Source organism: Lampris incognitus, chromosome 6 (genome assembly GCF_029633865.1).
Source record: "Lampris incognitus isolate fLamInc1 chromosome 6, fLamInc1.hap2, whole genome shotgun sequence".
In the NCBI taxonomy this organism is placed as follows: Eukaryota; Metazoa; Chordata; class Actinopteri; order Lampriformes; family Lampridae; genus Lampris; species Lampris incognitus.
This window is the reverse complement of record NC_079216.1, coordinates 3,305,733-3,330,942: the sequence shown is the minus strand read 5'-3', so window position 1 is coordinate 3,330,942 and position 25,210 is coordinate 3,305,733. Positions and strand designations below refer to the sequence as shown.

The 25,210-nt window shown below is 45.2% G+C and overlaps 1 protein-coding gene across 1 annotated transcript; it reads right to left on the bottom strand.

Moving 5' to 3' along the window:
• Positions 1–605: 605 nt before the first annotated feature.
• snupn (snurportin 1) lies at positions 606–22,735 on the bottom strand. The gene is made up of 9 exons (XM_056282074.1): positions 22,653–22,735; positions 18,138–18,302; positions 15,915–16,104; positions 12,871–12,975; positions 11,639–11,735; positions 9,052–9,149; positions 8,824–8,901; positions 8,102–8,182; positions 606–1,494 (listed from the first exon to the last, which is right to left on the bottom strand). The coding sequence occupies exons 2-9, from the start codon at positions 18,293–18,295 to the stop codon at positions 1,165–1,167; spliced, it is 1,137 nt and encodes a 378-aa protein (XP_056138049.1). The 5' UTR covers positions 18,296–18,302; positions 22,653–22,735; the 3' UTR covers positions 606–1,164.
• Between the last annotated feature and the right edge of the window lie 2,475 nt (positions 22,736–25,210).

Below are 25,210 nucleotides of genomic sequence, written 5' to 3'. Positions count from 1 at the left end.
AGTCTCTTTCTCCTTCCTTAGTGTCTAGCCTGTCATACAACTCACCATACACCTTTTCCTTTGCCTTCGCCACCTCTTTTTTCCCTTACGCCACATCTCCTTGTACCCTGTCTTTCTTTATCTCTGACTATCCCACTTCTTCTTTGCCAACCTCTTCCTCTGTATACTTTGCTGTACTTCCTCATTCCACCACCAAGTCTCCTTGTCTTCCTTCCTCTGTCCTGATGACACACCAAGTACCTTCCTAGCTGTCTCCCTCACTATTTCTGCAGTGGTTGCTCAGCCATCCGGCAACTCTTCACTACCACCCAGTGCCTGTCTTACCTCCTCCCTGAACTCCACCCAACAGTCTTGCTTCTCCAAATTCTAAACCAAGCCACTGGGAATGCATAAGTCAGTGCATTCTTAGTGCTGGTCCCAAGCCTAGATAAATGGGGAGGGTTGCGTCAGGAAGGGTATCCGGCGTAAAACCTTTGCCAAATCAAATATGTGGATCATAAATCGAAATCTCATATATAGCACCATTAAATTCAACAATACTCTATAAATTCTTTACCCAGGGGAAAGTGTATTTAAAAAGATAACTGTACAAACACAGGCCGATTTAGAAACTTTTTTTATTCATTCACATTTAAAAAAAACTCTGAGCAAGCATCTGTTGGTTGAAAACAAGATTGTAAAATCTCCCATCAGACTCAGCCACCCTGCCTGTGCTCTGCTCTTTTACATCACCATTTGACATTACCGATATTTGAGATTAATGTTGGATGTAAAGTAAGTGGTAGTAAGCTGATGAAGATGAGAGGTTTTCTATGTGGAATATAATCTATATTGCAGAAAACATTTTGAACTGTGGAATGCGTCTTCATTCCAGTAGATTTAGGCACCAGACCACGTCACACCTAATATAATAACCAGACACAATCCTTCACAACTTTCTGCCACAAAAAAGCGCTGACATTTCCACTCCCTGAAGTTCTGAGAAAAACTCCAATAAAATCAAAGCAAATGCATCGTGGAATTTAAAACTGAAGCCATGAAAAAGCGATAGACAGCAAATTGCACTGGTCTGCTCTGGACACGTTAGCCTAACTTCAGGGCGGTCAGTCCCATTCAGGGAGCCGTTTTTCTCTACAAGTCTTGATTTAGAAACGTGCTTTCATCTCAGCTCTCCATCTGAGCCTCCCTGGTTGGTTTCTGGGGTGGACTGGACAGCCATTCTCCTTCGCCGTTCTCCTCCTGGCAAGGTGTGGACAGGTGCTCCAGTTCGTAGCGTCCATTCTGGTCGGCCGGGCGAACTTCGCTGGACGTTTTCTTGTGTTCCAGGATCTGCTGCAGCTGGTGACTGGCATACTCCGGCTTTGTTGTGAGGGGTCTCTGGGGAACCTCCATGCCCAGGATGTCAGACACCATGTAGGGACGGAGCCAGCCCACCAGGGGGGTGCTGCCGGGGGTGTAGTGTGTCTGACGGTGGTAGAAGAGAAGACCATCCACCTGCAGCCAAAGTCAGTTCAGGTTTAAAAAGAATGAAAGCCAGATGAAATAGAAACGAGTTGATGTATATTTCTGCTTCTGTTATTTTGCACTTAAGGGAATAGTTTGGTTTACGGAGTTTTGTCCTACTTACACAGAGCAAGACAAAGCAGCGGATACCTTTTTATGTCCATGTGTTCAGTTTAACAGCACGTTGAATTGTGAGATTAGCGTAGCTTAGGTCAACTGCTGGATGCCTACAGGATCATTAGCAGCTCCTCTCAAAAAGAAAACTACACGTTCTTTGAGGTTGACAGTTAATATATTTTACTTGTTAGCCTAGCCCAACAATTATTCTAAAACTGGTTTTAACATGCTTTAGCATGCATCAAGACATATGCTTTTAACAGTGCATGGAAAACACAAATATTTAGATTTTTTTTAAAGATTTTTTTGGCATTTGGCATTTTCAGGTGACAGGAATGGGCGTAAGACCATGAATACTGGGATGGCATCCAGCGCTTTACCTGTGCCCCATCCATAGGGTCAGTGGTTGTGTCCGGTCAGTGGTTGTGCGATTCTGCCAAATCATTATGCGGATTGACAAAACCAGGCATGACATACCAGATCGGTCAAGGCCTGGGTTAACAACGACCGCCATTGGTGCTGTGCCCTCACAGGGTACTAATGGAAACTATGCGCCTGTTGGGGAATGTAGGAAAAGACGGAGGAGAGGACGGGTACAAGCAAGACAGAAAAGCGACAACTGAAGAACTTCAGAATGGCCACACTTAACGTTGGGACAATGACTAGCAGAGGGAGAGAAACAGCAGACATGATGAACAGGAGAAGAATGCAAGTGATGTGTCTTCAGGAGACAAAGTGGAAAGGAAGCAAGGCAAGAGAGATTGGAGGAGATATAAGATATACTACCATGGGACAGACAGTAAAAGGAACGGTGTGGGAATAATCCTAGACAGAGAGCTACAACAGAAAGTCATAGAAGTAAAGAGGGAATCGGATAGGCTGATTTGGATGAGGTTGGATTTGTATGGACATCTGACAAATATAAGTTCGTATGCACCACATGTGGGTTGCAATGAGGAGGAAAAGGGGAATTTCTGGAGACAACTGGACAATGTAATGGCAGGTATACTAGGGGATGAAAGAGTTCTCATTGGAGCAGACTTGAATGGACACGTTGGAGAGGGAAATGGTGGCAATGAGGATGTCATGGGAAAATTCAAGTTTGGAATGAAAAATGCAGGTGGGGAGTCAATAGTTGATTTTGCTTCAAGGAATGATATGGCTATAGTTAATACATATTTCAAATAGAGGGAAGATCAGACAGTAACCTACAAGAGTGGAGGCAGAATTATGCAGATAAGACTACATTTTATGCAGAAAGCAGCACTTGAGGAAAGCTGTAAATTGCAAAGTAATACTAAGCGAGTGTGTGACAAAATATAGGCCACTGATATGCCGGGAAAAAAAAAACAAGAAGCAAACTCAGAAAAGGCCAGCAGCATGGAAGATTCAATGGTGGAAGCTGAAAGTGGAACCTTGTAGAGAAAGCTTCAGGATGAAGGTAAGAGAGCTGTTGGGAGATAGATTGCCACTAGATTAGGATAGCACCTCCAAGTCTGAGGCCATGGTTCTCTACCGGAAAATGGTGGATTGTTTCTTCCGGGTTGAGGATGAGTTGTTGCCTCAAGTGAAGGAGTTCAAGTATCTCGGGGTCTTGTTCACGAGTGAGGGCAGGTTGGAGCGGGAGATTCACAGGCAGATTGGTGCAGCATCAGCAGTAATGGGGACGTTGTGCCAGACCGTTGTGGTGAAGAGGGAGCTGAGCTGGAAGACAAAGTTCTCAATTTACCAGTCAATCTTCATTCCAACCCTCACCTACGGTCATGAGCTTTGGGTAGTGACAAAAAAGGGTGAGATCGTGGATACAAGCGGCTGAAATTAGTTTCCTACGTAGGGTGTCTGGGCTCAGCCTTAGAGATAGGGTGAGGAGCTTGGACATCCGGACAGAGCTCAGAGTAGAGCCGCAGCTCCTTCGCGTCGAAAGGAGCCAGTTGAGGTGGTTCAGGCATCTGATCAGGGCGCCTCCCTTTGGAGGTTTACCAGGCACGGCCAACTGGGAGGAGACCCCGGGGTAGACCCAGAACTTGCTGGAGGGACTACATGTCCAATCTGGCCTGAAATGCCTTGGGATCCCCCAGGAGGAGCTGGAGGGCACTGCTGGGGAGAGGGACGTCTGGAGTGCCCTACTTAGCTTGCTGCCACCACGACCCGACCCCGGAGAAGTAGCTGATGATGAGTGAATGAATGAATAGTTTGGAATAGAACAGCAGAAGGACTAAGGGGAGCAGGCAGGCAAGTACTAGGAGAATCTCAAGGGGGTAAAAAGAAGGGACAGGAAAGTTGGTGGTGGGAGGAAGTAGTGCAGCACTCCATAAAGAAGAAAAAGTTGGCCAAAATGACGCTGGACAAAAACGAGAATGAGCAAAACAAGAATGAATACAAGAAAGCTAAGAAAGAAACTAAGAGAGCTGTAGTGACACCAAGGGCAAGAGCATATGAGGACCTTTACAAAAGACTAGATACAAAGGGAGGAGAGAGGGACATATATCAGTGGCGAGCGGTGACCTTTGAAGCTGGGTATGCTATCTCGTCCCCACCCCGGGCACGCACGCACACACGCAATGTATGTGTGCAGGTGCACCTCATGTTTTGTCCTTGCTGTATGGAGATTTGTTTAAATCGCCATAACCTGCCATGGTCCAGACTGTGTTCTGTAGAAAAAAGGAGACATGGCCAACAGAATAGTTTGCTAACTTTTGGGCAGACAGCTAGCCATGTATGTTTTTCATATGTGGTAGCGTGAAAGTGACAGATGAAATTCTTTGTCGATTTTGTGATGCCAAGTTCGGGAGTTGGATGTCCTCCTGCAATAATAATCTTTTTCTCTTCAAAAGTCCTCCGAGAAAACGAATACAGAATGTAATGATTCTATAATATGCAAATTGTCACTCATATTGACAAGTACTGAAACGTATGGCGGTGAGCTAACTAAGCAAGACAGACAAGCGCCAACTTACAGTAACTAGCTCGCTAGATGGCAGTGTTGCGCATGTACGTTTCCGGATAAGCTGGTTCACAGCCAGCTTTTCTGCCCACCAGACTTCCACACTCACAAGATATTTTCATATACCATGAATACAACTGGGAATCACAGAGCGCACGCGCGAAGTAAGCTGAATGCTTGGCAGCTTCGCCGTGAGCAGGATAGATGTGGCAGACTGCGGTGATGCGAGTTGGAAAACCGAACCGCAGTTGAAAAGAAAACAATCTAAGAAATTGAGGAACAAACATTTAAATGACACGTTTTAATGTGAATAATGCTCGTTACTTATTAAAAATAGATTTTCAAGTCATTATTATACTGTATGTAAATTCTTTCATCATTTTCAAATGCCTTGGGCATGCACTGCATTTATAGCTTATTATGACCGCTCGCCACTGATATACGTATATATACAATGGCCAAACAGAGAGACAGAGCAAGCAAGGATGTTGAACAAGTAAAGCTGATCAAGGACGCAGATGGAAAAGTACTGTTAAAAGATGAGGATATTGTACAGAGATGGAAGGATTGTTACAGTCACCAAAATTAATGAAGAGAACACCAGAGAAAGGACAGATGAACCACCAAGGAATGAAGAGAACGTGGGAGAGACTACAAGGGGATGAGGTGATAAAAGCGTTGCAATGAATGAAAAATGGGAAAGCTGTGGGACCAGACAATATTCCAGCAGAAGTCTGGAAATACTTAGGCGATACTGGCATGAGTTCCTGACTAGACTCTTCCACAACATACTTCAAACTGGGAAAATGCCAGATGAATGGAAAAGAGCATAGTGGTACCAATTTACAAGAAATAGGGTGATGCTCAATGTTGCATAACTACAGAGGGATAAAACTAATGGGACATACAATGAAGTTATGGGAGAGAGTGATTAAAGTGAGACTTAGGGAGGAAGTGACTATAGGGAAAGAACAATTAAGATTCATGCCTGAAAGGAGAACCACAAATGTGATATTTGTACCGAGGACCTTAGCTGAAAAATACATTGAAGGACAGCAAGAATTGCACTGTGTATTTATTGATTTCAAGAAGGCATATGACAGAGCACTGAGAGAAGAGTTGCAGTATTGCCTGAGAGCAAAGGGAGTGGCAGAAAATTGCATAAGCATAATTCAGACTTGTACAGGGACTGTAAGACCATAGTTCGATGTGCAGTGAAAACAACAAGCAAGTTTGAGGACTTATCAAGGATCGGCGTTGAGCCCTTTCCTGTTTGTGATACTGATGGACAGCCTCACAGAACATCTTAAGAAAGAGCCACCATGGAGCATGATGTTTGCTTATGACATCATGCTAGCAAACGAGGACAAGGAAAGGTTGGAGCAAGATCTTGACGATTGGAGAGAAGCACTAGAGATTACATGACTAAAGATCAGCAGAACAAAGACTGAGTACCTGTGGATAAACAAGCAAGTAGAAAGTCCAGGATTGACCTTAGGAGATGTCCCAGAGTTAACGAATTCAAGTACTTAGGATCGACAATACAGACAGAAGGCGGTAGTAAGAGGGAAGACAAGAAAAGGACACAATCTGGGTGGAATTCATGGAGAAAGGTAGCTGGAGTACTTTGTGACGAAAGAATGCCGTCGAGGGTAAAGGGCAAAGTATACAAATCAATGGTTAGGCCTGCCATGCTCTATGGTATGGAGGCAGTGATAACAACAGAGAGGCTAGAAGCTACATTACAGTTCGCAGAGATGAACATGCTGCATTGGTCCTTGGGAGTGACTAGAAAAGATCGGAAGAGAAATGAAGAAGTGAGAGCTGTGTTCAAAATCAAAGGAATGGATGAGAAGTTGAGTGAGACAAGACTGACATGGTTTGGACATGTACAGAGAGGAGGCATAGACTATATAGGAGAGACGGTATTGGACCTGAAAATGTCTGGCAAAAGAAAAAGAGGAAGACAAAGGAAAAGATGGAGACCAGCTAGAGGAGGACATGAGGAGGGTTGGACTGCAGGAGAGGGATGTGTCAGACAGAAAGCTGTGGAGGGCAAAAATCTGCTGTGGTGACCCCTGAGAAACAGGGAACAAGCCGAAAGAAGAAGAATTTTTTTGGCATTTTCCGCCTTTATTGAAAAGCGATAGCAGAGAGAGAGAGAGACAGGAATGAGAGAGGGGATGACATGCAGCAAAGGGCCCGGGCCGGATTCTAACCCAGGCCGCCCCTAGATTGTAGTTTTAAACAATTTGTGAGACACATGACCATTTTCCACCATAGAAAAAGACGAATATGTGTATTACTGAAAAACAGTTCAAAACTATAAGTGAATTTTTAGGATTTTGCATGTGCTTGTGAAAACATTGGTAAGTGTAAACGCTACGCTAACAAGTAAAAATATTAAAAATCGGCTTCAGAGGTGTCTTTCCGTTCTTTTGAGAGGAGCTGCAAACAACCATGATAAACGTCCAGCAATTAAGCTACACCAGGCTAAACTCACCATTCAGCATACGCTGAATTTCAATAAAGGTGTGCACGAATTTGTCTGACTTTCTGTTAATACAACAGATATTAAGGTAATGGATGTTGGAAAAATACATTTTCAGCTTTTGGCTGATGATTCTCTTTGGAGCCACTGACAGTTCAGTGCTGATGGACCAATCCAGTGAGTCAACTATACCCACCATTCTCAGGAAATGAGTCCCAGTCTCACTCTGAATTTATAACAATTTCAGAAAGGTAGATCGTCCAAAAATTGGATTGTCCAATAATAGCTTAGGAGAATGATCCGGGTCACCTGACTCACTACACTGTGGTGTGGTATCCTTAAAAACACTTGCAGGTGTCCGGGTGGTGTGGCGGTCTATTCCGTTGCCTACCAACACAGGGATCGCCGGTTCGAATCCCCGTGTTACCTCTGGCTTGGTCGGGCGTCCCTACAGACACAATTGGCCGTGTCTGCGGGTAGGAAGCCGGATGTGGGTATGTGTCCTGGTCACTGCACTAGCGCCTCCTCTGGTCGGTCAGGGAGCCTGTTCAGGGAGGAGGGGGAACAGCATGATCCTCCTACACGTTACGTCCCCCGGGTGAAACTCCTCACTGTCAGGTGAAAAGAAGCGGCTGGTGACTCCACATGTATGGGAGGAGGCATATGGTAGTCTGCAGCCCTTCCCGGATCGGCAAAGGGGGTGGAGCAGAGACCGGGACGGCTCAGAAGAGTGGGGTAATTGGCCAAGTACAATTGGGGAGTAAAAAAAAAAAGAAAAAAAAGGGGGGGGGAAACCCCACTTGTTACTGTTTCCACTGTCATTACTTCCTTACTACATAAACCCCAGGGATCCATCTCCAGAGCTATGACTGGACCGTCTCTTGTTTTTTGAAACTGTTCTGAATTAAAAGGTAGCCAAGACCTCAAGTCAGACAAAGACCAATATGCGTGACGTGTAGGATTGGTTTGGTCTGTGAAGTCCCCGACATGCGACAGCAGAAGGAAGTTGTAATGAAAGGGAGAACAGACCGGGGAGTTTCTCTTACCATAAAGCTGTACTCCACTGCCAGCGCTCTCTGAATGGACTCCACGGTACAGTCGGTGCTGTTCAGACTCACAAACTGGAACTTTCGGACCAGAAAAAAAGTTGAGTACCATGTTGTTACTGTAAAAGACAACTTCATGACAGATGCATAATTTGTTCCTATCAGGACACATACGTAACATGAACACAGAAGACCACAGATTCTTTTTCTTTTTTGGATTCCCCCCTTCCCCGTTTTCTCCCAATTGTACTTGGCCAATTACCCCACTCTTCTGAGCTGTCCCGGTCTCTGCTCCCCCTCCGGGGAGGGCTGCAGACTACCACATGCCTCCTCTCATACATATGGAGTCACCAGCCGCTTCTTTTCACCTGACAGTGAGGAGTTTCACCAGGGGGATGTAGCGCGTGGGAGGATCACGCTATTCCCCCCAATTCCCCCTCCCCCCTGAACAGGCGCCCCGACTGACCAGAGAGGCACTAGTGCAGCGACCAGGACATGTACCCACATCCGGCTTCTCACCCACAGACACGACCAATTGTGTCTGTACGGATGCCCGACCAAGCCGAAGTAACATGGGGATTCAAACCGGTGATCCCCGTGTTGGTACACAACGGAACAGACCGCCACGCCACCCAGATGCCCCAGAGATTTGTTTTTAAACAGACTTTCTTTGAGAACAAATGAAATAGTTAATCGTTTTATTTGGAGATTCTGATACTGACGGGGTTTCGCTTGGCGATCTCTGACAGGCCGTCTGCCTCCTGGACCTTGGACTGGAGCCAGTAGAAACGGAACTCAGTCTGTTAACAAGGAAATAACACTGTCAACGAAAAGACAAAAAAACAATTCTGAACAAGCTAAATGGGCAACATGGAAAACACACACACACACACACACACACTCGTCTGTGGGCCAGACGTTTCTCCATCAGCACTGACAGCCGGGCTTACCGGGCAGTCGTAGACCGGGTGGCCCCTCCAACACATGACGTCCAGGATGTAGTATGTTCTGTTGACCTCACTGTAGATGCAGTCCAGGATGGTGTAGTCTGGGTATAATGCCAACAAAGAACAGACATCTTCATCTTCATCATCACATATGTATGGACATGGGTTTCTGTGTCATCTCTCTACTGTACTTTAATATAAAGAGCTGCTCCATGAGGACACAGACACCCATTACTAGTATTCCTTTACTTGCTTGGCAGCTTAAGTTGATACTCCCACATTCATAAATACCAGTAACTCTACTCATCTGTGGTCGTCTCTGTTCCTAATGTCAAGGTCTCATCTTAAACTGATACTCCCACATAACTAAATACCAGTACCTCTACTCATCTGTGGTCTTTCCTGTTCCTAATGTCAAGATCTCATTGAGCGCACCTCCTCACAAGTCACACAAATTCAGCTCACAAGTGACGTGCACTCAAAACACTCATTCTGGGCGTCTGGGTGGCGAGGCGGTCTATTCTGTTGCCTACCAACACGGGGATCGCCGGTTCGAATCCCCGTGTTACCTCTGGCTTGGTCGGGTGTCCCTACAGACACAATTGGCTGTCTGCGGGTGGGAAGCTGGATGTGGGTGTGTGTCCTGGTCGCTTGCACTAGCGCCTCCTCTGGTCAGCTGGTCAGTCGGGGTGCTTGTTCAGGGGGGAGGGGGAACTGGGGGGAATAGCGTGATCCTCCCACGTGCTACGTCCCCCTGGTGAAACTCCTCACTGTCAGGTGAAAAGAAGCGGCTGGTGACTCCTCATGTATCGGCGGAGACATGTTGTAGTCTGCAGCCTTCCCCGGCTCAGCAGAGGGGGTGGAGCAGAGACCAGCATGGCTCAGAAGAGTGGGGTAATTGGCCAGATGCAATTGGGGAGAAAAAGGGGGGGGGGCACTCATTCCGAACTATTACATGTTAATTATTTTTTTGACCCCCCCCCCCCCAAATTGTACTTGGCCAATTACCCCACTCTGACCACTCTGGTGGTTACGGTGAGGTTTGGGATTGCCTTGCTCAATATGCACTTCAGCTGTAGTTCACTTTTCCCACCTGGATGGGACCGGTACAGACCTGAAATCAGGACAGTTCCCTCTAGTCTCTTTTATTCATTCATTCAACCTTTATCTAACCAGGCAAGTCTCACTGAGATTAAGAATCTCTTGCAAGAGAGACCTGGCCAAGATGGCAACATTAAGACATAAAGTTGCAGACACCACAACATAAAACAATACAATTACAACCAAAAATATCACACAACATACAATAAAATCAAGAGCAGTAACCTAAAGTCAGACCCACAGTAAGGAGACTGACATTGTTCAGAAGCCCTGACATCTCCATATAGACTCTGTTCCAAGTCTTTCATCAGTGATCTGAATTGACCAAAAGATTTTCAGGTTGTCCACCCGTAGGTCAGCTTGTAATGTAGCGAGATCTGTGGTGAGAGTAGGGTGCAGGTGGAGGAGAGCCTGGAGAGGTGGAGGTATGTACAGGAGAGAAGAGGAATGAAAGTCAGTAGGAGCAAGACGGACTATGTATGCGTGAATGAGAGGGGAGACAGTGGAATGATGAGGATGCAAGGAGTAGAGGTGACGAAGGTGTATGAGTTTAAATACGTGGGGTCAACGGTCCAAAGTAACGGGGAGTGCAGGAGAGAGGTGAAGAAGAGAGTGCAGGCAGGGTGGAGTGGGTGGAGAAGAGTGTCAGGAGTGATGTGTGACAGAAGGGTACCAGCAAGAGTTAAAGGGAAGGTTAACAAGATGGTAGTGAGACCAGCTATGTTATATGGTTTGGAGACAGTGGCACTGATGAAAAGACAGGAGGTGGAGCTGGAGGTGGCAGAGATGAAGATGATAAGATTTTCATTGGGAGTGATGAAGAAGGACAGGATTAGGAAGGAGTATATTAGAGGGACAGCTCAGGTTGGACGGTTTGGAGACAAAGCAAGAGAGACAAGATTGAGATGGTTTGGACATGTGTAGAGGAGAGATGCTGGGTATACTGGGAGAAGGATGCTGAATATGGAGCTGCCAGGGAAGAGGAGATGAGGAAGACCAAAGAGGAGGTTTATGGATGTGGTGAGGGAGGACATGCAGGTGGCTGGTGTGACAGAGGAAGATGCAGAGGACAGGAAGAGATGGAAACGGATGATCCGCTGTGGCGCCCCCTAACGGCAGCAGCTGAAAGTAGCAGCAGTAGTAATGGTAGGTCAGCTTGTAATGTATTCTAGGGAGAAGGCCCTCTTACCTAGTTCTGCACAGACCGTAGATGCAGATAATAAAAACAAATCACAGGACCTTAAGCTACAGCGCCCAATGCTGTGTGACATACCAAGAATGGACTTAAAGGTGAAAGTGAGTCGGTGCGTCTTGTTCTTGACTCCCTAACGAGCCCATTAGCCCCATTTCATCTGTGTTTCAGATGAACACCGGGCAATGGAAGGGGAAGTAGCTGTAGCTGGAACTACTTTCTGACATTAACGAAATACTTCAAACTTCCATTTTAACAAACTGCTGAGGTCCAGCTCTGAGAAGGAGTCCCACCCACCTTTTCCCATGGCCGAGTTGTGTCTGTTCCCACCGGGCAGCAGGGATGGGAACCGGTTCACACAGTAACCGCTTTTAGTGTACGCGGCAGTGGAACCCTTTAAAAAGAAAGAAGAAAGAGAACTTTCAGCGGCACGAGAACGACTCCACAGTTTTCTCCACTGCATCCATCCATCCATGCAGATCAGGAGCTGAGAAGTAAGTTAACCGTAACTGTCCTAACTCAAATCAGGAATCAGGAACAATTTATTATCATCTCATTCATGTACTTGCGTACACAAAAGAGATGAAATTTCATTTCTCCCAGCCCACAGCAGTGCAACACAAAAGACAAAAACACATATCCAAAACCTCCCAAAAACGATACCATCAAAAGCATACAAAACCAGAGAGAACAAACCAAAAAAAACAAAAAACAGTCAAGAACACAGTTCATTCAGTAAATTTGCAACAAAATAAAAAACGAACGCCAGCCAGGATGACTGGTGGAACTGCCGGTCAGCATGGGCTAGCAGTTAGCTTAGCCTGCCCCGCTTCACCGTCCTGTCAGACCGCCCTCGGTATTTCCTCTTTGGGCACAGCTCCGGTCAGGGCCGTGGTCTTTCGGCCCACAGGATGCAGCAGACCACGCTCCCTCAGCCAATCCAGCGCCAGCTCTCCCAGCCAAACACCTTCGACACACCTCCCCCACACTCCACACAACGACACAAACGCAGACAAAAACACTGCACAATCGATGCTAGGTGAGGTCCCCACCAGATCGCCCTCGATGTTATCGGGGTGAGTGCCAGGCCGGCGTGCTCCAGACTCAGGCAGGTCTCGCAGCAGCTGATCAAGTTGAAACCTATTATTTACCCCATCCAGCAAACAGGGCACAACTGGACACCACCACTTATTGTTATGAATCATTGTAGAGCTCGATGAATTGCTATTAAAGGCTTGATAGTGCCTGCTTAGAAACTGAAGAAAAATGGGAGCAGACAGTACAGTCTTGATTCAATACATAGATGAGTTGCAGCAATAAGTGAGGCCCACAATTTGGTGGGTGTTGACTAAAGTTTTTCAGTGCTGCACAAGGGTGCAAGGGATAAACCCAGCGATAGCCTTTGAGGGCGAAGCCTATACGAAATAGAACAGGCACCGCACTAGTTGAAATACTTCCTGAAATTTGAGCTACAACAACTTCGGAGACAGATCACGTGATATTACACCAGACCGGTGATTGGCTCTTACCTTGGAGGCAACAATGAGGGATCTTTTTCCCACGGGGCAGACCACCATCAGCCAGTCAGAGTCCAGATCCGGCGGGACGTCCACCAGCCACTCGGACAACATGAGCTGAGAACGGAGCAGTTCACAAACACATATTCTGTTTTCATACAGACTCATCATTCGACAGATAATCTATCAGCATTTGCAAAGGTATTAAATTTGTCAGCGGGTTCCAATGACTTCCATCTCTTTCAAAATTGATGGGAAAATGTGCTACATCAAAATTTGTGATGTAGAAAATGCTAATTCACAATTTATCGGACAATCGATCAAGATATACAAATAAATACAGTGCCTTGCAAAAGTATTCAACCCCCTTGACAGTCATCACTAATTTCTGGATTATAAAAGATACTCACACATCTATTCCTGAACAATATTATTGTTGTGAACCCATAAGCTCTAACAACACAAGTTATGTTTCGCTGACTTTTTGTAAATAAATTAAAATTCTAAAATATGGTGCTTGCATAAGTATTCAACCCCCACATAAATACTTTGTAGAGTACCAGCTTTGTAGAATAACAGCCTTGATTCTCTTGGGCTAAGTATGTACAAGCTTTGCACATTCTTCTGGAGTAATTTTTGCCCATTCTTCTTGGCAGACTTTGCCCAGGTCTTACAGGTTGGAGGGATGGCGCCTCTAGACTGCGATTTTCAGTCTGCGCCACAGATTTTCAATGAGGGTGAGGTTTGGACTTTGACTTGGCCACTCCAAAACGTTCACCATCTTGTTGCTGAGCCATGTCATTGTTGCTTTAGCCTTGTGCTTAGGATCATTGTCCTGCTGGAAGGTGAACCTTCTCCCAATTCAGTTTTGTGGCAGACTGCAACAGGTTTTATTCCAATATTTCCCTGTATTTAGCTCCATCCATTCTTCCCTCGATTTGAACAAGGTTCCCAGTGCCTGCAGATGAAAAGCAACCCCATAGCATTATGCTGCCGCCGCCATGCTTCACTATAAGGAGGGTGTTTTGTAGGGCATGAGCAGTGTTAGGTTTGCACCACACATAAAACTCTTTGGCCCAAAAGCTCAACTTTCGTCTCATCTGACCACAAAACCTTTACCCACATCCTAACTGGGTCTCTCTCATGCTTGGTAGCAAACTCCAAGTGTGCTTTTATATGCACAGTTTTGAATAACGGCTTCTTTCTTGCCACCCTCCCAAACAGGCCAGATTTATGGAGAGCCGTGATATGGTTGACTCATGCACATTTACTCCAGTTTCAGCCACTGACCTCTGGAGCTCCTTCAAAGTGAATGCAGGATCATCCATGGCTTTCGTCACCAGTCCACGTCTTACTCAGACACTTAACTTTGAGGGACGGCCTGTCCTACAAAGTGTCTGGTGGTGTGATACAGCTTCCACTTTCTGACAATGGATCCAACAGTGTTCTGTGGGTCATCCAAACACTTGGATATTGTTTTGTATCCCTTTCCCGCCTTCTGCATTTTAATCGCTTTGTCTCTCACTTCAGTATTCTGTTCCTTTGTCTTCATTTTCTGGTGGAGTTCATGCCTGGCTAATGAACTTTACACAGAGTGCTTTTTAAACTTGGAGCTTTCAGAGCAGAAGGGGTTGAATACTTATGCAAGCACTATATTTAGGTTTTTAATTTATCAATAAAAAGCCAGCGAAATATAACTTATTTTGGCTTTGGGAACATGCTGTAAGAGTTTATGAGTTCACAAAAATAATATTGTTCAGGAACAGATGTGTGAGCATTTTTTATAATCCAGAAATTAGTAGACTGTCAAGGGGTTGAATACTTTCTCAAGGCACTGTAAATTAAACACAACTGAGCCCACATTGAGGAGAACTTTGTTCTGCTTCTGTCTGTCTGAGAGTTTGACTGTACAACAGTTTTGAAAAATCTGAAATGTATTTTTTCCCCATCCCATTATTGTACACAGCGAACACCCCTCAATCAGCCAGCTAGCTGGAAACTAGTGTTTTGCTTAGGATGGACCTTTAAAGGGTAATGTAATACAGGTTCTGCTGGTCTTCACCCAGAAAAAGACTTGAAAAATGGTGATTTGTGGTGCAGAGTGAGGTGTGAGAAGACAACATCTATTCTAACTAAAATTAAAGGAATCTCATTCGGTCTGTCTGTCTGTATGCATGTCTGTCCTTGGATTTTCTTGACAGCCGTTCATCGGATCAGCTTCACACTTGGCGGGTGTTATTACTGAAGACCCAAGGAAGTGCAGTATTTATTGTGAAGTTGTTTGGAAAAGCGATTCTCGAGAAAGCTGCAAGGGGTAAAGTTTTCAGCGAGGTAGCCATAAAACTTCAGTTAGTCATAAAACTTTGAATCCCTGCTTCTGCTTATTACATTACATTACATTACATTAGTCATTTAGTGCATTTAACGTAGGAAATCGGAAGAACTACAGGTCATTAGAGGTCATAAGTGTATCATAAGTGCTTATTCACTTAACGTGGAGTCAACAAGCAGAAACACGAATAGCACCACGCTGCCATTGCAACCCACATTGTGGTCGGAGGGGGGGGATTACACCCGTTGTCCGCGTGTCGAGGGTGAAGTTGTTTGGAAAGCTGCAAGCGGCCCATTCCGAACAGGCACCTTTTGAACGGGCACTGCAGTAGTATCATTAAAACAAGGATCATAAATAAGAACTTCCGACTGGCAATTTGTAATATTTTTAGTTTCTGACCACTGACGTCAGCAGGGAAGACATTTCAACTGAAAGCAAAAGTTTCACCTGTTTGCTGGTAGGTGAAGGTGGAAGTGTGTGGACAGTTGTGTGCATGTGGTGGACATTTATCCATAGTAAATCTTGCAGGCATCGCGAAAAATATGCCATTGTCAACAGCACACGCCAACAAACAGGAAACTGGTATGACCGCTGCAGTAGGAACCAGAAGTCAGTGGACTACAGTTATGCACAGAGTCGATTATAAGGCTGACACAGTAATGCCACTGGCTTGTACGCCCTCCTCTGGTCAGGACAGACATTGCAGTATGTTTAAAATACTGACCTGGTTGGCGTAATGCTTCGGCAGCTTCCTCCTTTCAACCTCCATCCCCTCTTCCTCTGGATTCTTCTCTTCCTCACGCCTCCCCTCCCCCTCCTTCTTCTCCTCCATGTCCTCCTCTCCATCGCTGTCAGCCTCAGCCCAGTCGCCTACGGCCAGATGTCTCGCATGGTTCACATAGTTGAACCTCTTCCTGAGATTTCCAGACAACAACCTTCATTCAGATACTTCCACTGTGGTGTTACAGTTTAATGAATACATTGGTGAGATAAATTGACTCAAAACCTTCCCCCCCAAAAAAACTGTGACTCACACACAGCAGTTAAACACAGAACTACAACCAAAATCTGGTTTATTTAAACATAACAAGGAATGTACCTTGCTCACTGTGATGCAACATAATGTTTAAGAAAAGAAAAATAAAGTAACATAAATACGTATTTAAGGCTGGTGTGGTGTGTATGTTAGAGCGCTGCATCTTTATGCGAGGACAATCTAGAGCCACTTCTAGACAACATCAGATGGCATCGAGACGGCATCCTCCTGAACTGACAGGAAATCCCATTTATTGTATTTCTGAATGTTTTGTACATTTCACTGTGGGTGAGCTAATGATGTCACACCTGGGGGAGACATTTTTGGCTGTTTAATCTGATGTGCTGATTGTATTAGTATGGTGTGGTTGTAAAGGAGATCCCCCCCCCAGAGTTTTTAGATTGTTGGTGGAGAACAGAATAAATGCGCTCAGTTAAATGTGGTGGTGCTTATATATATTGCCCTGTTTTACAAAGGCCAAGACAATCAGTTCATCCTCTAACCCTTCTCCACACCTACTACTACTACTAATTACTACTACTACTACTTTCTGCTGCTCCCGTTAGGGGGCGCCACAGCAGATCATCCGTTTCCATTTCTTCCTGTCCTCTGCATCTTCCTCTGTCACACCAGCCACCTGCATGTCCTCCCTCACCACATCCATAAACCTCCTCTTTGGCCTTCCTCTTCTCCTCTTCCCTGGCAGCTCCATATTCAGCATCCTTCTCCCAGTATACCCAGCATCTCTCCTCCACACATGTCCAAATCATCTCAATCTTGTCTCTCTTGCTTTGTCTCCAAACCGTCCGACCTGAGCTGTCCCTCTAATATATTCGCTCCTAATCCTGTCCTTCTTGATCACTCCCAATGAAAATCTTATCATCTTCATCTCTGCCACCTCTAGCTGCACCTCCTGTCTTTTCATCAGTGCCACTGTCTCCAAACCATACAACATAGCTGGTCTCACAACTATCCTGTAAACCTTCCTTTTAACACTTGCTGGTACCCTTCTGTCACAAATCACTCCTGACACTCTTCTCCACCCACTCCACCCTGCCTGCACTCTCTTCTTCACCTCTCTTCTGCACTCCCCGTTACTTTGGACAGTTGACCCCCAAGTATTACACTCATACACCTTCATCACCTCTACTCCTTGCATCCTCACCATTCCACTGTCCTCCATCTCATTCATGCATACATAGTCCGTCTTGCTCCTACTGACTTTCATTCCTCTTCTCTCCATTGCATACCTCCACCTCTCCAGGCTCTCCTCCACCTGCTCCCTACTCTCACTACAGATCACAATGTCATCCGCAAACATCATAGTCCACGGATACTCCTGCCTGATCTTGTCCGTCAACCTGTCCATCACCACTGTAAACAAGAAAAGGCTCAGAGCCGATCCTTGATGTAATCCCACCTCCACCTTGAACCCATCTGTTATTCCAACCGCACACCTCACCACTGTCACACTGCCCTCATACATATCCTGCACCACTCCTACATATTTCTCTGCAACTCCTGACTTCCTCATACAATACCACACCTCCTCTCTCAGCACCCTGTCATATGCTTTCTGTAAATCTACAAAGACACAATGTACCTCCTTCTGACCTTCTCTATACTTCTCCATCAACATTCTCAAAGATAACATCACATCTGTGGCGCTCTTTCATGGCATGAAACCATACTGCCGCTCGTTAAGTGTGACCCTTTTCCACACCACAAAATAAACAAGCACAGGGCAGTTAGATAACCACATCTATCTTCCAAAGAAGTGTTTTGAATGTGGGCCTAAACTGGGGGGGGGGGTCTGTATATGAGCACTCCTTTAACAGCCAAGAGAAATTCAGAGGAGGAATGTGAGTCAAGTCAGAGTGAGACTATGAAACGATAAAGAAGTGAACAGACGTTTTCTGGAGGTCAAGGAAGCGCCTGCGTCTCTCGCTCTGTTCCAGGACGCTGTACTTGCTCTTGTACTGGGCCAGGCGGGGATGAGGGGCTGCAGTACTGTTGGGCTCCCTGGACACAGCGAAGCTGGCTGAGAGTGCCTGGGTTAGGTCATCCATGGCGACACTACAAACCAACAGAAACTCATTATATACCATTTCAAAACTCACAATACTCATTATCTACTGTTTTAACACTCAGTACATACTGTTTCAATACCCCAGATACATGGTTTCACCGCTCATAAACTGTTGTTTCCTGGTTGACTGAAATGAAGACGGGGACCATCTCTTCTGTTTAAAATGGACACGGTTTATACCCTGAGGTGTCTGATCAGTGGAAAAAAGTCACGAAATGCAAAACTGTACACACAGAGAACATTCTGCACGAATCATCAAACCATATTCAAACGTATTCTAGCGTGACTCTTTCACAGGAATAATTTACATCTTAGAATATTTACTTACTTAGAATACTTAAACCGTTATGGAAGGAAAAGGTTTGAAAACCGGAAAAGGTAAAACTAGCAACTCAAAATTGACCTAAAAAAATGAAGAAGAATCCGGAACTTCCACCACAACGATCTTCATCAGCAAATTATGCAAACATTCACAGATTACAATGAAGTGATCTGGTATGACCAGTCACAGGCTGTGTCTTCAGCTGGTCAAGTTTCTGTCCGCAGTTTTTAGACCAGTATTAATGTGGTATTAGTGTAATTGTGTATAAGTATTAGTGTGAATGTGTCGGCCCTGTGTAGCAAATTCAGGGGGCAGCTGGGAACCGCTGCAGCCGAGACACGAACCCAGGCCTCCCGCACCACGGGCGACTACGTTAACCAGCCGACTAAAGGGTCCGACCCCCACAGATTAACCACAAAGCCCCCTCCTTAAAGGCGCAAGGCTCAGCTTGCAACACCTGTGATGGACCAGCGGCCTGTCCAGGGTGTCTCCCTGCCTGCCGCCCAATGACTGCTGGGATAGGCTCCAGCATCCCCGCCACCCTGAGAGCAGGGTAAGCAGTTCAGATAATAGATGGATGGATGGATGGATGGATGGATGGATGGATGGATGGATGGATGGATGGATGGATGGATGGATGGATGGATGGATGAACAAGACCAGTAGTCAGAAAATCAGCTCTCATTGGAGAGAGTTGAGATGAAAAGTCCCGTTCAGCTGGACCGTATGGTTTGGGATGGGGCTGGGCGATATGAACAAAATCAAATATGATATCTTTGATCCAATACCTTGACATCGATATTGTAGGGATGACTATTGGGGCTTTCATAAGATATTAGAGATTTTTGATAAACAATCATTATTAGCGTGGATATGATGAGCTAGCAGATAGAAACAAATACTAGAACAGCTACAACAGTTCACAAAATGTCATCCCTTTACTGTTTAAACCAGGAAAAGACAACACTTATATGCACAAATCTGTGCCATGTTTATTATTATTTTATTATATTGATATTGTGATATAAGACTAAATATTGTCTGAAATGTGGGATATCGTAATATTGTGTTATGGTATATATATGCGCTGAAGGAAGTTGTTAGTCAGTACAGAAGACATAACACTGCAGTATTTGTGTGTTTTCTGGATGCATCAAAAGCTTTTGACCAAGTTAATCATGGTAAATTGTTTGCTAAACTACAAGAGCGAGGGGTCCCCTCTTATTTGATAAGGATCTTGCATTTTTGGTATTCATGTCCATGCAGGTTAGATGGGGTAAGAGTACATCTGCACCCTTCCCAGTGGCCAATGGGGTCCGACAAGGAGGAATACTGTCGCCTGTTCTCTTCAGTGTGTATATGGATGATCTGTCTAAAAAGTGAAAAGAGTGTAAGACCGGCTGTACGGTGGGGGTAGTTTATTAACCATCTGATGTGAGCTGATGACTTAGTCATACTGTCTCCTTACAGTGCTGGCAGCAGAATCAAGTCTATACCCATGTCCTCCTCCCACAGCAGCAGCAGAATCAAGTCTATACCCATGTCCTCCTCCCACAGCAGCAGCAGCAGAATCAAGTCTATACCCATGTCCTCCTCCCACAGCAGCAGCAGAATCAAGTCTATACCCATGTCCTCCTCCCACAGCAGCAGCAGCAGAATCAAGTCTATACCCATGTCCTCCTCCCACAGCAGCAGAATAAAGTCTATACCCATGTCCTCCTCCCACAGCAGCAGAATCAAGTCTATACCCATGTCCTCCTCCCACAGCAGCAGCAGAATCAAGTCTATACCCATGTCCTCCTCCCACAGCAGCAGCAGCAGAATCAAGTCTATACCCATGTCCTCCTCCCACAGCAGCAGAATCAAGTCTATACCCATGTCCTCCTCCCACAGCAGCAGAATCAAGTCTATACCCATGTCCTCCTCCCACAGCAGCAGCAGAATCAAGTCTATACCCATGTCCTCCTCCCACAGCAGCAGCAGCAGAATCAAGTCTATACCCATGTCCTCCTCCCACAGCAGCGGCAGAATCAAGTCTATACCCATGTCCTCCTCCCACAGCAGCAGCAGCAGAATCAAGTCTATACCCATGTCCTCCTCCCACAGCAGCAGCAGAATCAAGTCTATACCCATGTCCTCCTCCCACAGCAGCAGCAGAATCAAGTCTATACCCATGTCCTCCTCCCACAGCAGCAGCAGCAGAATCAAGTCTATACCCGTGTGCAGCCCACAGCAGCAGCAGCAGAATCAAGTCTATACCCATGTCCTCCTCCCACAGCAGCAGCAGCAGAATCAAGTCTATACCCATGTCCTCCTCCCACAGCAGCAGCAGCAGAATCAAGTCTATACCCATGTCCTCCTCCCACAGCAGCAGCAGCAGAATCAAGTCTATACCCATGTCCTCCTCCCACAGCAGCAGCAGCAGAATAACGTCTATACCCGTGTGCAGCCCACAGCAGCAGAATCAAGTCTATACCCATGTCCTCCTCCCACAGCAGCAGCAGCAGAATCAAGTCTATACCCATGTCCTCCTCCCACAGCAGCAGAATCAAGTCTATACCCATGTCCTCCTCCCACAGCAGCAGCAGCAGAATCAAGTCTATACCCATGTCCTCCTCCCACAGCAGCAGCAGCAGAATCAAGTCTATACCCATGTGCAGCCCACAGCAGCAGCAGAATCAAGTCTATACCCATGTCCTCCTGCCACAGCAGCAGCAGAATCAAGTCTATACCCATGTCCTCCTCCCACAGCAGCAGCAGAATCAAGTCTATACCCATGTCCTCCTCCCACAGCAGCAGCAGCAGCAGAATAACGTCTATACCCATGTCCTCCTCCCACAGCAGCAGCAGAATCAAGTCTATACCCATGTCCTCCTCCCACAGCAGCAGCAGCAGAATAACGTCTATACCCATGTCCTCCTCCCACAGCAGCAGCAGCAGAATCAAGTCTATACCCGTGTCCTCCTCCCACAGCAGCAGCAGCAGAATCAAGTCTATACCCATGTCCTCCTCCCACAGCAGCAGCAGCAGAATCAAGTCTATACCCATGTGCAGCCCACAGCAGCAGCAGAATCAAGTCTATACCCATGTCCTCCTGCCACAGCAGCAGCAGAATCAAGTCTATACCCATGTCCTCCTCCCACAGCAGCAGCAGAATCAAGTCTATACCCATGTCCTCCTCCCACAGCAGCAGCAGCAGCAGAATAACGTCTATACCCATGTCCTCCTCCCACAGCAGCAGCAGAATCAAGTCTATACCCATGTCCTCCTCCCACAGCAGCAGCAGCAGAATAACGTCTATACCCATGTCCTCCTCCCACAGCAGCAGCAGCAGAATCAAGTCTATACCCGTGTGCAGCCCACAGCAGCAGCAGAATCAAGTCTATACCCATGTCCTCCTCCCACAGCAGCAGCAGCAGAATCAAGTCTATACCCATGTCCTCCTCCCACAGCAGCAGCAGCAGCAGAATCAAGTCTATACCCATGTCCTCCTCCCACAGCAGCAGCAGAATCAAGTCTATACCCATGTCCTCCTCCCACAGCAGCAGCAGCAGAATAACGTCTATACCCATGTCCTCCTCCCACAGCAGCAGCAGAATCAAGTCTATACCCATGTCCTCCTCCCACAGCAGCAGCAGAATCAAGTCTATACCCATGTCCTCCTCCCACAGCAGCAGCAGCAGAATAACGTCTATACCCATGTCCTCCTCCCACAGCAGCAGCAGCAGAATAACGTCTATACCCATGTCCTCCTCCCACAGCAGCAGCAGAATAACGTCTATACCCGTGTGCAGCCGTATGTTTCTGCGTTTCTCCATTTCCACTCTCTGCAGCTTTCTGACACGTTTCGTCGAAACCAGTCCACCCCCCCGACGAACCCGGCAAAAACCTGGCGGCACTTCCACCATTTCCATAAGGAAGCAGAGTAATAATAATAATAATAACAACGATAATAATAATGATAATAATAATGACACATGGGGTCGCTGATTTAGAGAAATATGATAAAATTTACCGTTGGAGCGGAGGACGCGGCTGAACGGCGTCACGTGGTCATGTCTCCCTACCCGGCCGCTTCGAGCTGGCCGACCAAAACGCACCAACTAACACCGAGTTTATAAGGCGGCCGTAAACTTTTGTCGTCATCGCGTTCGTCATCACTTCCGGTCTCGGCCTCTTGTTGGTTGGCCGATAAAAAAACTCGACTAACCCGGAGTTTCTTATTTATAGCGTTAACCTTGCTTCCCCCAAGTCTACCTTCAGGAACGAGTAATTATGGTTGAACTCTTTAAAACTTCTACAAGGAATAAAAGCACGAACATTATATTATATTCTAAGAAATGTCCCTGCCGCATTAGATAACCAAGATAAAACTGAATTTCCCCTTGACTGATAGTTTAAATATTTTATCCTGTTTGGTTTTGCCCCCCCCCCCGTGGTTTGACGTCATATTGTTCAGAGCTTATCATTTACAGCAGTGTTTCTCAACCGGGGGTCCGCGGACCCCTAGTGGTCCGTGGTGTAATTGCAAGGGGTCCGTGAAAATAAAATATCTTTAAAAAAAACATCCTATGACATTTATAGAAATAGGATTATTTTACTCAAATGTGACTGAGACCTTTATCTACCTAAACTATAAAGGGTAACAGGACTTTTTTCTCTAATTACATCTGTTTCACAAGTGTAATTTATTGTATTTTAATAAGAGATCTCGCTCCCGTTTGCATTGTTAAAAGTTACTGCATAAAAATTCTGTTTTTTTACATATATCTGAAAGTTACTGAATACATATTCTGTTTTGTTACATATATCTGAAAGTTACTGAATACATATTCTGTTTTGTTACATCTATCTGAAAGTTACTGAATACATATTCTGTGTTGTTACATCTATCTGAAAGTTACTGAATACATATTCTGTTTTGTTACATATATCTGAAAGTTACTGAATACATATTCTGTTTTGTTACATATATCTGAAAGTTACTGAGTACATATTCTGTTTTGTTACACACATCTGAAAGTTACTGCATAAGAATTCTGTTTTGTTACACACATCTGAAAGTTACTGCATAAGAATTCTGTTTTGTTACATATATCTGAAAGTTACTGCATAAGAATTCTGTTTTGTTAACTATATCTAAGTTACAACTGAAAGCTCTTATTTTTGCCCCAAAGAGTGAATAAATGCTGTAATGCAATTTAAAATGCAGCTTCTACTGTTTCTAGAAATTGCAACCCCCCTCCCCCAAGATCAGGTGGAGGGGTCCTCAGGGTAGATCAAAAATACGCAGGGGGTCCAGGACCCCAAAAAGGTGGAGAACCACTGTTTTCCAGCACCTTCTCTGTTTATCTTTATGAATTTGGTTATGACTGTTTGCTACGTTGTCGTTCCCTTTGGCAAGCTCTTGTCATTTTCTGTTAAATATCATTATCGCCATATTTGTTATTGCACATGTGTGACTTGCATTCCTACGGCAAAACAATTTGACAAAAAGTCTTTGTGTTTGCTCAGTAATGAGGCAAGAAGATCACAGAGAGCTGAGTCAGCTCATCTGAGGCTGAAGAGGAGTACACTTACACTTACACGACACGTTTCCCTCTCAGCAAAAAGCTGTGTCCAGATGAACTGATTCAACCTTCTGCAATTTGCCCAAAAGTTAAAACGAACCATGCATATGAAATTAATCTGCATTAAGGAAATCTTATATTTACTATAATGGAGGTCCCATTTCTGCTGATGTGTGCAGATCCTCCTCCTCCTCCACAGCGGCCGTTTCATGTGCGGAGCCAGAAGAGGAAGATGGCACCTGGCACCTGGCACCTGTTTCCACATCCTCTGAATAATTAATGTGCACCATCGTCAGCACTAGTATTACTGTAATCACTATTATCAGCCTTATGGAATATCGGATACTTCTGAGTGTAATAATACATGCAATAGAATCATTCGTACACTGTTTTACTTTATTCATGTATCTAATTTTACTACCTGTTTTCACGCGTACTTTCATTTTATTTGTAAAATGAAATGTACACATACGCACTTTGTCTTATGTGTGTTTTATAGTTATCATAGCATTTGTACATTTTCCACAGTTTTAGTTTTATACCTATTTTTCGCGTGTTTCATTTGTCACTTTCTCTGTGCCTTGTACACGTCTCATAGTCATCATATCATTGTATGTTTTTCACCGTTTTAGTTTTGTAACTTTTATATTTATTTGGTGTTGGGTTCCCATCTGTTTTAGACTGTACTTTGCTTTGCGTTGTGTCGTGCTGACGTGTGTCCGGCTGCTGTGACAATATAATTTCCCTCTCAGGACGAATAAAGTATCTATCTATCTATCTATCTATCTATCTATCTATCTATCTATCTATCTATCTATCTATCTATCTATCTATCTATCTATCTATCTATCTATCTATCTATCTATCTATCTATCTATCTATCTATCTATCTATCTATCTATCTATCTATCTATCTATCTATCTATCTATCTATCTATCTATCTATTCCAGTTTATTAAAGATGTCGCACTAATTGGTTTGTCCAGTAGGGGGCAATGCTGAA

Bases quoted from the DNA above. Each gene is read 5' to 3' on its own strand.
- snupn (XM_056282074.1), bottom strand. From the start codon at position 18,295: ATGGATGACCTAACCCAGGCACTCTCAGCCAGCTTCGCTGTGTCCAGG. The intron at 8,183-8,823 runs GTCAGTATCAGA...CTGGTCCGAAAG, and splicing joins AGATCGCCAAGCGAAACCCC to TTCCAGTTTGTGAGTCTGAA. The intron at 1,495-8,101 runs GTAAGAGAAACT...CTTTGGCTGCAG, and splicing joins CAGTGGAGTACAGCTTTATG to GTGGATGGTCTTCTCTTCTA.